At 30.2% G+C, this 13629-nt stretch overlaps 1 protein-coding gene across 1 annotated transcript; it reads left to right on the top strand.

The window, feature by feature from the left end:
- The first annotated feature begins 6945 nt into the window (after nucleotides 1–6945).
- LOC134727985 (ankyrin-3-like) lies at nucleotides 6946–12856 on the top strand. The gene is made up of 4 exons (XM_063592383.1): nucleotides 6946–10843; nucleotides 11192–11311; nucleotides 11789–11925; nucleotides 12791–12856. Exons 1-4 carry the CDS (start codon nucleotides 6946–6948, stop codon nucleotides 12854–12856), a joined length of 4221 nt encoding a protein of 1406 aa, XP_063448453.1.
- The last annotated feature ends 773 nt before the right edge of the window (nucleotides 12857–13629 follow it).

Below are 13629 nucleotides of genomic sequence, written 5' to 3'. Positions count from 1 at the left end.
ACCACAATTAAGTTCTTTATTAGTTCTTTATCACGTTTTGTTTCATTAAAAATGCACCTTATCTTTTTGTCAAATTTTGTGTGTGTTTAAAGAACAGTTATAGTCCAGAAATATATCCAACATTCAGAAAGATTGCTCTGCTGTATTTGTGAAATTTAGTCAAAACACATCCATACCCCTATGGACAGGTCAAGAGATGTTCCGAAAACTGTAAATATCACCTTTTTGCACCTGGCCTAATCATTCATTCCATATCAAAAATCAATTAAAATAAAACATCCAAAAGTTTATTTCCACCCCAGAAAAAACTAAGAAATGTATGAGAAAGGGAAAGAAAAACAGATAAACAAAAAATACACTATAATTTTAAAAAAGGGAACTATATTCGTGGACAACGAAAAGCGGGATCATTAATTGTGGTCTTGGGCAAATTTATCTTATTAATGATGGCCTTAAAAAATATGTCCGTCATGATGGCCCTCCATGTCAATCATTATACCCCTGTTGCTTAATTTATACACAATGTATAAATAAAAACAAGTCAAGGATAAAGGTTGAAGTGTTAAAACTAACAGGACCAGTGTATCAGATAATTGACAAATTTAATTACTGTGATTATGACAAGGAAATTCAAAAATAAAATGTAAAATTAAATATTAAGCCTTATTGATCATATAGTTTAAAAACGTTTTTTTTAAGATTGTCTCATGACTGTTTGTTTTGATGTTATACCTTATAAATAATTCTATCATGTATTTTTTTTTACAATTGGAGAATAAATATATATTATCTTTTAATAGAATGCAAATTTTCATAATTCTAAAATCAAAAATGTCTATACTTAGAGAGACTGATCTACATTCAACATTGTTTAACAAATGTTTAAGATTGTCTTTATGACTTTTTCTAGATAAAATTGAGGAAATTCATTATTTCTCTATTAAATAAATTTTACATTCATTAAAGCAAGATATGATAAGATTTTTTTTTTTTAATTTATCATTTTTTATCGAAATCTGTACATTTGTTAGTTTTAAAACATCAAGTACCGGTACCTTATCCCGGCCTCGTTAACATTAGTAAATAACATATATATATATATATATACAACTGTTAGTTTTTGTTAGTATTATACATACAATTTTCCATATTTGAAAATATTATATACTATATCAGTAATATCAAAAAATGAAGTTTACCATTAAGATAATCAAACATAATTATCTAATAAAACAAATGCATAGGTTATGAAAAAATATATAATGTGAGTAGTTGAAGTAATAAAATATATATATATATATAAGCTATATATTTTTAGGTATGTCTGTAGATTAAAGGAAAAGGAAAAAGGAAACAAAATTAAATAGATAAGTTAATAGATAATTGAAAGATAAATATTCAATTTCAAGGAAATAAAAAGTGTTTTGTTCTAATTCTACTAATTTATGTACACATATACAATGTAAAACAAAATATCTGATCATTTATCAAAAAGAATGGCAAAAGCATTCCAACTTTTGTTTCAGTGTTGTATAAAGATTTCATTTTACTTTGCACTGCCTGCATTGATAGAGATTTCTTAAAAAATATTTGCAGTTGAAAATATATTGTTTTATCTGCATATAAATCAAAATTGCAGCATTCCCCTTAAGAAAGCTCGAGGGTATAAAAAAATTAGAAAAAAATCAAACATTTGTTTTTCATTACAAATTTGATTTGTTACCTTTTTTAGTTGTTACTTTATCATAAGGTACAAAAATCATTCAAAACAATTAATTTGTGTTGGCCCCAGATGACTTTTAAAATATATACATCATTGAAAAAATTCCAAATTATCTCCCTTTGGTGAAACAATGCAATTGTGTTGCTTCAAAATTGAAATATCTTTTTCAACTCATCGGTGACCTATATTTTTTAATATAATTTACATATAAGCTGTACTTAAACTAAATCATTGTAAAATTTGAGCGATTACTGTAATAAATTTATTTTTTTATTTCGATATTAACTTTATTTTTCCTATTACTTCAACAGAAAAAAAAACTTTTACAAAAAAGTATGTCTCTTTCGAAAGCAGATTGTGAGCGCAAATGAACGGTGACCCCACTTTTATATTTTATTTTTCTATTAACTATAAGATAAAGTTCATTTGTAGAAAAAATATAGAGAATTTTTTTATAAATGATTTAGACCCGCGAACCCCCTTAAATGATTTTGTAATATCCCCAAATAGAAAATATTTTATGGTAAATGGAACACTTATACCATTTGACAATAACCATGAGTCAATTTCATCAATGAATGTTTGAACAATCTCACAATTCCAAAATAAATGTACAATAGTTCCTACTTCTTCTTGGCAAAAAGTACAATTTGGGTTGTCAGTGACCTTAACTTTATTCAAAAATTTATTTGTACCTAAAATATGTTGATTAATTCTATATTGCAACCACTGCAGTTTGGTATTTTTTGTGACTTTAAAAAAAGGTAATTTGAAAATTTTAGAGTTCCATTCCTCTTCATCTTCCTTTACAATTTGATCCCATTTTTTCTGGCCCGTTGAAACTATATTAATTTTAATTAACAGTGAATACATGTCTTTAGTTCCCCTTAAGCTTTTAAAAAATATCTTGGCAAATGAAGGAATAAAGGATGTGACTAGTTTATAATTACCAAAAACATATCCCTTTCTTGCATACTTTACAGCAGAAATTATGCTGTTATATTTCATAATATTTCTATCAAATTTAAATGTTGCTTCTAACTGTTCTAAACTGAAAATTTTTCCAGCATCTGATACAATGCCATTAATGAAAAATATACCTTTATTAAACCAGTTTTTATAAAATACAGGTTTATTTTCTATTTTTATACAATTATTCATTCACAGTGGACTTGACAAAAAATATTCCCACATATTCTTTTCTTCTTTATCAACAATAATGTCCCATGAATGCAATACATCCTGCCAAGATTTATTTTTTCATCTTTACTTTTTAATGTTTGACAGATAACTATTTCCAAACTTAAATATTTTTTCTTGATTTATTATGGAAAATAAAACATTTTTCCATTTATTGTTAGATTGAAAAGTTTTCTAACCCATGTAGATTTGAGTGCTATGATGAAGGAATTTAGATTGGTCATTTTCAATCCACCTTCACTGTAATCCTTTTGTAACAGCTCTTTCTTGACTGAATTCCAAATAAATGTAAAAAATAGCTCATTAATCTTTTTCACAGGTTCTTGATTTTGGTTTGGCAATGTAAGTATAAGGTTATTAAGGACAGGTAAAATCAGAGTTTTCACAACTGTAATTTTGCCAATTACTGTAAGATTTCCTTTTGACCATATGTTGATTAGATTTTTTATCTGCAAAACTCTCTCACTATAATTGATGTTAATAATTTTATGAAGATCTACGTCAAAATTAATACCCAATAACTTAAAAGATGTTGCACCCCAGGATAAATTTATGTTTGGACAAAGTTTGTCACTGCAGTATCTTTTACTCCCAATCCAAACTACCTGTGTTTTAGAAAAAATATATTAAGCCCTGAGAGGTTTGCATACCAATCTAATTCATTTAAAGTTTGATTTTAGGAGTGTTCACTTCCATCTAAAATAAGTGAAGTTTCATTTGCATACTATGATATCTCATGATCTATCCTAGCCACAGTTATGCCAGTAATATTTTTATTCCCTCGTATTCTAATTGCCAAAATGAATAATAATAAATCACCAGGGTTAGATGGTTTTTCAACAGATTTTTTCTGGAAGGATTTGAAAGCTTTTGTTAAATCTTTGAATTATTGGTCAAATTTGGGACCTTTATCAGTGACTCAAAGGCAGGGAATCATTACATGCCTACCAAAAGACATTAAACCAATGCATTTACTCAAAAGTTGGAGACCAATCTCCTAACTTAATACTGTATACAAAATTGGTTCAGGGGTTATTGCTAGTAGATTTAAAAAAGTTTTAGACAAACTGATGGATTTAAATCAAACTGGCTTTATACGTGGGCGTTTTATTGGGGATAACATCAGATTGATTTACGATCTTTTACAATATACAGAAGAACACAATTCTCCAGGTTTCTTGCTTTTAATTGATTTTGAAAAAGCATTTGATTCTCTATCTTGGGACTTTTTGTTGTCAGTTTTGCAATTTTTTAATTTTAGTGAATCTATTATCAACTGGGTTAAAGTATTTTATAATAATATCTCATTTGCAGTCATTCAGAGAGGAAATCTTTCAGACTTTTTTCAAATAGGACGTGGCTGTAGACAGGGGATCTCCCTTCAGTTCTAATGAGCCAATATTTCAAACATGTTCCATGTTTATACAGATGTTTAGCATTTCCTTTACTTTGTGTTCTTGAATAACATGAGTATTAAAGAGACATTATTATGTGAAGGTAAACAATTTTGAAATAAATTATATCTAAGTTATTTTTTCTAATTTTACAATCAAGGAAGAAGTGTTCCTCATTATCCAGCTCGTGGTACCGTTTACATTTTCTATTCTCCTTTGGAATTTTCTATTATCAACTAGTTTCTTTGCCTACATTATGACCACTATTCTTTCCGAAATGAAACAATTAAGTTTACAGTTAAGTTCACATCATAAATTTCTATTATATTTTCAGAAATATCTATATTTTTTCTGTAAATTCATTTTTAAGTCAAGGACTTCAAAGAGTCTGCATTCATTCAAGCCCCAGCAACTCATAACTTTATCTAAAATGCATGGGTCGAGTGAAACATTCTTGTAAAAAATTATCACAATCTATAAGTGTACTCTATTTTTTTTCTGATTTTAGCTCTTAACTGACAGATATGTATCAAACAATGGATTTGTATCCTTGGTCAAACTTAAAGTTTACAACTGTTTCAAAAAGCAATACAATTCTTTTCATTAATTTTTTCTTCTTCATAAAATTCATATTTTTCTGAGAGAAGAATATTTTCATAATGATTAGCATTTTAAACATATTTAATGAGCATTTATCGAATATTGATAACTAGGTGGATATTTGAAAAATTAAAGTAATTCTTCATGCACAACTCCTGTTTTGAAACAAAAATAGTTTTTCTTAAATTGTATAATGATATTTGTATTTCCCTGCACAGCTTGTACAACTTTTTATCAAAATTTATTGAAATATTGTTAAAAAAAGCTTGTTAAATCACTTGCTTCATAGTTCCTTTAAACTGTTTAAACATATCATTTGCATGATTATAAGTTATAACTAATAATAAATAATTTCATCATTTAAACTAACAATTTAATACAATTTACATCATTTACAATAATTACTTATTATTTTAAGGATTTTCTGTTGAAACGTTTTAAATGCAAGTCAAAAACTTATCTTCAATTTTTCATTTCTACCAAAGATGTAATAGAAATCCTTGTTTATACTCGAGGTTATTACCAAGAAGAAATTTAAAGAATAAGAAACAAAAACAACGTACATAAATTATTAAAAAAAATGAATAAAAATATCAAAATAAAAATATATAACTAAAGACAGACCAATCAACAAATAATATAGATTAAACAAAGAATAAAACAACATTTTTTTCTTTATTTAAAAAAAAGGTTATTTGTCGAATTTAAAAAAAAAACTATGTTCCCTCTACAGTAAATTCTAATGAAAACTTCAAGCTGAAAACCTCAACCCTGATTGATTTCAACAGTTACATATTAAGGGAAAACAAAAACCAACATCTAAAGATTTAACACCCGGTTGCACTGTATGTGGAAAGTATTGTATCGACATACTAGTAGTGTGAAGTTAAGCAATGTGTGGATATAACTCTTACTTTCTATAGACTTATAGAATTATAATTGTTTAAAATCGAATAAAATTGGAAACAGTGTATAAACAGACTTCTACAGTTAATACCTGATTAGTGGACGTGTTTTATTTTATATACCGGGTGATTAGTAATAACTACTGGGGATACGTTTCTTAAAAGAAAGAAAAATACAATGTTGCTTTTAAATCAAAATACATCGGAATTATACATACTAATAATTATCATATTTTTTTTTACACAAAAAACATGTCTCATAGACGCGAAATTTTTGACTATCAATGATTGAAAGTTTGATCAGATGTTGTGTAAAAAATTGTGATATCGTTGATTTTGTATTGCTATATTTTGTTTTGTATATCCTATTGTAGGTGATTTCGTAATCCTCATGATTAAATCGTTGAAATAGTCCACCAGACAACACATATTGCTTTAAAGACTTTACACTCAAGCAGGCTGTTTTTAAATGCTGAATTTGCACATTATAACTTACTATTCAATATGTTTCAGATACATCAAGTCACTTACAATTTTTATTTATTTATTAGCTCTGTACCACAACGAAATTTCAAGGTGGAAGCAAGAGGATTCGAAATTTGTTTCAACAGAACAGTCAAACAAAATATTAAAATATTTTGAAACTGAAGCTGTTTTGACCATCACAGGTAATTCTGGAGTAGGTAAATCGTTTACAACAAAGCATGTAGCATTAAAATTGCAATCTAAAGGATATGATGTTTTGCCTGTCAGAAAACCGTTCGATATTTTACAGTTTGTCTCGCAAAATGCGAAAACTATATTTGTTTTTGACGATGTCTGCGGAAAGACTCATTTATTACACAGCGAGATCGAAGACTGGGAAAGATATTCGGACGACATTGCAAATTGTATATTTGGGAAAAATATAAAAATATTGTGTAATTGTAGGTTACAAATATTTCAAAGTAAAGAATTTGAGTCATTGCAACTGTTGAGAAAGTGCCAAATTAATATACTGACCAGTGACTTTACAATATCTGAAAAACGTTTGATTGCATCAAAATATTTATCCGAAGAGGTAATAAAGGAATTATCTGATGAATGTATCCAAGCCTATGATTGCTTTCCTTTATTATGCCGAATGTCCAAAACATGGGAGTCTAGTAGAGCGTTAACCTTTTTAGTTAATCCAGTTAGTGTTTTTGAAAAAGAGTTGCAACAGATGAAAAGTAGGGAGAAACTAAATTTGTGTGCTTTACTTCTTGTGACTATATTTAACAATAATTTTGATAATACATTGCTTAATGATGACATAGATTTAAGCGATCGTAATACATTAGATAATATACTTGAGGAATGCGGTGAAACACGAGGAACTTCAAGAAAACTAATCAAAGATCATTTAGACACATTGATTGGAGTTTATTTAATGTTCGAAGACAATTCTTACCGATTTACAAATGAAAGGTTATTTGAAATGACATTCACCTTTATGGCTAAAACATTCTTGAAATGCATTATCAAGCATTGTAAAGTATCAATGCTTTGTGATAAATTTGGTCTTGAGTGCTTAGATGAAAGTCGGCAACACTATCAATTTTTCGTACCAAGTAGTTTTGAGATTTTCTTTTTTGAACGATTATTAAAGGAGTCAAATGATGATAATTTCCTTGATATTTTTGATTGCAAACAAATGAATGACACAACATACAGAGCACAATTCCTTGCATTTTGTAAAGATTTTGATTCTGAAGAAATATTTAGAATAATGAAACTATCATACTTTGGGATCGATCTCCTTCATCTCGTATCCAAACGTGGCTACATCGATTTTGCTTTATTCTGTATAGAAAAAGGTGTAAATATAGATAAATATGACGACATAGGAATGACCCCATTACATACTGCGTGCAAGTATGAGAATGAAAAGTTAGTCAACTTATTGTTGAAGAAAGGTGCAAGTGTAAATTCTTATAGATCAAGAGGATTTACTGCATTATTTGGAGCATGCATGTCTGGAAAAATACAAGTTGTAAAACATCTTTTGGAGAATCGAGCAGACCCAAATCTGTGTAGTGGTAGGCGTTTAATACCTTTATTGCTTGCTAGTGAAAAAGGAAATTTGGAAATTGCCAAATTATTAATAGAATTCGGGGCAGACATAAATAAACAAGACAGTAGAGGTATTACTGCTCTCCATCAAGCTTGCAGCAGTGGTTATGAGAAAATCGTCGAACTATTATTAGAAAACGGAGCAAATTCTAACGAGTGTTCTTCAGATGGTGAAACGCCTTTACATATAACTTGTTCTACATCGTTCTACAATATAATGAATATGCTTGTTGCTAAGAGGGCCGACCTTATGGCTCGGTCAGGAAAAACTGGACTGACACCTCTAAATGTTCTTCAACGAGATAACAGTGAGGTATTAGTCAGTCTTCTGCGGAATGTTATTTCAAAAGATGAAATGCATTCAATAATTGAATATGCTCTTAAAGAAAATGATAAAAATCTTGTTGAAATTTTAATAAAAAGTCGTCACACAGAAATCAACGAGTTCATGGATTCAGGAAAAACCGCACTTCACATAGCGTGTTTAAACGGTGACCTAGATATTGCAAATTTATTAATAGAAAATCAGGCAAATGTAAATACTTGTACGACGAAAGGCGAGACAGTAATTCAGCTTGCATGCCTCAGTTCAAACTGTGACTTAGTAAAACTGTTGATCACTAAAGGTGCTAAAATAGTAGATTCAAATCAGTCAACAATTTTACCATTACCCCTTCATATAGGATGCCTTTTAAATAATTATGAGATGTGCTCACTTCTTCTACACAGTTCTGTTAGCACTGATATTAATAAAAGTGTAGAATTAACTGTTAATACCGTATATGCAATTAGAACTACTAAATATGTAGATGACTTATTGGAAAAAGTTGGACAATGGCATAACTGTTATGTCACTCCCTTAGAAATAGCCTGTTTAGAACAAAACATAGACATAATGAGGCTTCTGCTAAACAATGGTGCAGATCCTAACATCTGTTTTCATTCGGGAAGTTTTCCACTAGCTCTGGCCTGTATCTTTGAAGACGAGAAAATGGTCGACCTTCTGTTGAACAACAGGTCTAACGTAAACACGTTTACTGACATTGACGATATATGCAATGCCGTATTCCAATGTGGTAACATAGTGGATATTGTAGAAAAAATCGCATATAAACAGTTTGATATACCTACATTTCCATTATCACCATTGCATATAGCAAGCATCAGCAATAATATTAATATCGTGCAGATGCTTTTAAATAGCAAGGCAAATTCTTATGTGAAATGTTCTATAAGTCCAATGGTACTTAAAGTGTTAAGTAAAACAATCAAGAGTGCTGAAAGGCATGAAGTATCTCCAAGTAGCCATGCTAAATGCAGTATTATTCACAATGTTCTTCCTCTCCACATAGCTTGTTTAATAGGAAATGATGACATTGTTGAGATTTTATTACAAAACAATACTGATTACGGTCCTTACTATACGGAGAGTTTAGTTGAACTTAACACAGAGCAGGTTATGTGTATCCATGGTTTACTAGATGAGTTTGACATAATTCCAAATCAAGAGCAGAAATTTATGCTTTCGCCAATTCAGATTGCATGTTTTAGTAGTCACTGGACTATTTTGAAAAAGCTATTTGAATATGGGTCTGTTATATTTGAAACTTGCGAAATATCAAACACATTAATGGCTTGCTTCAACCGAAAAGTTAAGGATTCACATGATTTCAAATATAAAGAAACAATATATAAAACATCAGTTGAAAACATTTTGTATGAGTTCAATCATATCAGTATAATACGAGACTTAAAAGATTTAGGACTCCAGATAGACACAGACCATTTTAACAAAATGTTGGAAACCTTTGTCAATAGCTGCTATACAGGCGATCTACAAACCGTTGGAACTCTTGTAAACATCATTGAAGATTTATCTATCATTTACAAAAATAAAGCTGCGATTCATTATGCATGCGAGGCCAACCATGCAGAAGTAGTGGATTTGCTGGTGTCACATAAAGCCGAAGTGAATTGCCGAGCTATGGATTGTGAAACTCCAATTCATATAGCTACTAGAAATGAGTGCACACAAATAATTGAATTTTTGATAAGAAATGGCGGAAACCCGTCGCTTACAAATAATGATGGCGACAATTCATTTCACATAGCATGCATGAAAGATAATGCAGAATGCTTACTGCTCCTTTTTCAATTTACTGAAAATAGTTTTATTGATGAAGAATATTATTATGAAAAATATATAGATACGAAAAATATCTCAGGAATGTCACCGCTTTCTATTGCATATAATAACAGAAATAAAAATATATTAGAAATTCTTATTCTGAAGGGTGCCGATATCGATAACATATACGGACTACAACAAGAAACATTGTTGTTTAAGGCATGCAAAGATGGAGAAGAAGACATAGTTTCGTTTCTGCTTGAAAAATCGGCAAGCACGAACGTCTATAATGTTGATCGCAAAACACCTCTCTATATAAGCTGTTGTCTTAATTATGACAAAATTACATGTAAACTTCTTGAAAATAATGCTAACGTGAATATAAACTCGTATGATTGTTATAGTCCCCTCTACCATCTTTGCATGAATAATAATGTTAAAATTGCAAAAATGTTATTGCAAAAAGATGCAAATGTGGATTTTGTATTAGGGAATACTGAAAGTTTGTTGATAATGGCCTGTAAACTTAATCACCCTGACATTGTAGATTTATTATTGCAGTACAACGCAGATGTCAATTACTGCCATTATAGTGGTGAAACAGCACTTTATTTTGCTTTTGAAGATGGGAACATAGATATGGTGCGACGCCTTCTAAACAACAATGCCGATTTGAACGTTTGCAAACACGAACGCGATTTCTTCTTATATCTTGCCTGTAAAAGAGGACATTATGATCTAATGAAACTTATACTTGAACATCATAATGAAATTGAGATCAATAAGGTTATTTTCAATGGTGAGACACTGTTGCACACAAGTCTAAAAACGAATAATGTAGAAATTTGGAAACTTTTATTAAAGCTTGGGGCAGATATTAATAATCATTCTTCATTATTTCACCTTATTTGTTTGCATGGAAAACTTAGTGACATAGTTTATATTTTGAATATTACGTCGGTACACCAGCAGTCAGTTGAAAACGAATTTATTTGGGCTTGCAGACAATCAAAAATATCTCTTATAAGTATCTTCATCGATTCCTATTTCAAAGACATAACAACGACCATCAGCGTTTTATACGAAGGGTGGTTTCAGGCTGCAGAAAGTAGTACTGAAGAATGTATGCATTTCTTATATGAATTAGGCCTGAATGTTAATAAAAAACGCAATAAAGACGGTCATACGGCCATACACATTGCGTGTGCTGCAGGTAATAAAGAGGTAGTTAAATTTTTATTAAGTTGTAAAAATATAAAACCAGAAGGTAAGTCAAATTCTGACAAGCTCACACCGCTTCATTTGGCAATCACAAATGGCCACTTTAAAATTGTGAGATTGTTAATCGAAGGAAATGCAAACGTTAATGCCACAACGGCGTCTGGTGCAAATGCGTTATTTTTAGCTTGTTCATATTCACATGACAATGTCTTATCGGTTTTGTATGAACTTAAACCTTATGACATTTTACTGCAGTTCTGGCAGATAAATACGTCATTTTTAGAACAATTTTACATATCTATGAGATCTGTATTGAAAGACATGCTTTGTTACTTTCAAGTAGGATATTCAATTAACGCCATAGATACTGTAATTCACTTTGCTTGCAGGATGGAGGACGAAGAACTTCTATATAACTTAACAACGGCTAATACAAACGTAAATAGTACAAATGCGTTTGGCGAAACACCGCTTCTCATTGCTATTTCCAAGCAGAATCTAAATATTGTTCTCATTCTACTAGATGCAAATGCCACTCTAAACGTTTCAAATGATGTTCATGGACAGGGTGTTCAAAATCTCCTAGGAAAAACCTCTATAGAAAAAATGGAAAATATATTGCCAATTCATTTGGCGTGTTTGCTAGATAATGAGGAGATAGTGAGTGTTTTGTTGAATAGAAATGCAGATTGTAGTTCAAGCTTTAAAATGTACCACTATTCTTTGAGCCATGAATTTCAATTTGAAGAACTTTCTTCAGTATATATAGCTGTATTGTCAAACAACAAGCAGATGCTTAATATGTTGTTCATCAATTCGTATCATCCTTCGTCTATACGAAACGTGTCTATATTTAGCAACACGTTGATAGAAAAGAATCATTTTTTTGATGGAACAACAAATTATCATACCAAATTGAACTTAACACCATTCCAAGTAGCATTGATATTAGGATTCAATGACATAGTCCAAATATTTGTAGATTATGGTTTTATTGATGTAAATAGTAAATTTGATATAAATCCTTTACTCTTATCGTCACTAGCTGGAAATTCATCTTTTATTGAGGTTTTAGAAACTTATAACTTACAAGAGGAACATTGCAAGACTGAGGTCACACCTCTATTGTATGCGACTTTAATGGAAAATTCTGAACTCATCAATATTTTGTTAAAAAATAATGCATCAACTACATATTCAACAGATATAAGTCTACTTGACATAATATCAATTCAACCAGAAATAACATCTTTGATTTTAGTTCGCCGCGCCATTTTTGCCCTAACATCTAGATGCAGTTTAAATACATTGTTTGTTGCTTTACTTAAAAACGACGAAGATGTAATAGCAACTGTAATGCCATTTTTGGGGAGTTTTAATGACAGCACAGATATGACTATAATTCATTTTCTTTGCTTAAGAGGATGCAGTGATCACTTAAAAATGATTTTGAATAGTAACATAAATGCAAACCACATGTTTACGATACAATGTTCACATTTATTGTGCATTTCTAAATTGACAGATGACGATTACCTTAATAATTTTATTGACTGTGAGATACCATGGAACAGAAACCAGTGTGCCTTAAACATTTCATTGTTTGAATTCAGTTGCTTATTTACTGATCCCTATATTTTACAAACTTTGCTAGAACTTCCGAGTATAATGCAGACATCTGTATATGTAACACCGTGTTTGTTAACACTGTGTTTTGGAAAAGAAAAACCACCATCCTTATTTTTAGATAGGCAAAAGTTAAAAAGCAGTTTTCCTATTTGTTTTCTTGCTTGGTTATTGTATCGCAAGACACATTTTGATGAAATATGTTACCATTTGCCCGATTTTGTAGTTGCAGATTTGCCGAAAATATGTGCAATTGAGGATTCCGATCTCATTGTTTCCATCATAGATTTGGATATCGATGAAACTGATGAAATATTAACAGATCTCAAACATTTAGGATTGTGCACATCTGTCAATTTTAGTATAGTTTTATCTGCATGTCTTAACAATGAATGGGATACCGTCCTAAACATAATGAATTTTACCAGTTTATCAAATTATTACATACGTTTTGGCATGGTTGATCTATTTTGTTTACGGGATATTGACATTGTAGATTTTTCCTGTGGGATTCCCCAACATGGAATTATGACATCAGCATTAGAGTTGAAGTTTTTAACTTGTGGAAACATTTCCGATATATTATTTGAAATGCCTGAGGCTAAAGAAATTAAGGTGTTCTTTACGTCTGCAATTGCAGCATGCTTGCATAACAATAAACGTAATTTGAAATGGTTACTGAACTCGAATGTCGATATGAACATTACATATACCATTCCATGTTTGCATCTTATTTGT

This window comes from Mytilus trossulus, chromosome 8 (assembly GCF_036588685.1).
Source record: "Mytilus trossulus isolate FHL-02 chromosome 8, PNRI_Mtr1.1.1.hap1, whole genome shotgun sequence".
NCBI lineage: Eukaryota > Metazoa > Mollusca > Bivalvia > Mytilida > Mytilidae > Mytilus > Mytilus trossulus.
This window is presented reverse-complemented; position numbering and strand designations above follow the sequence as displayed.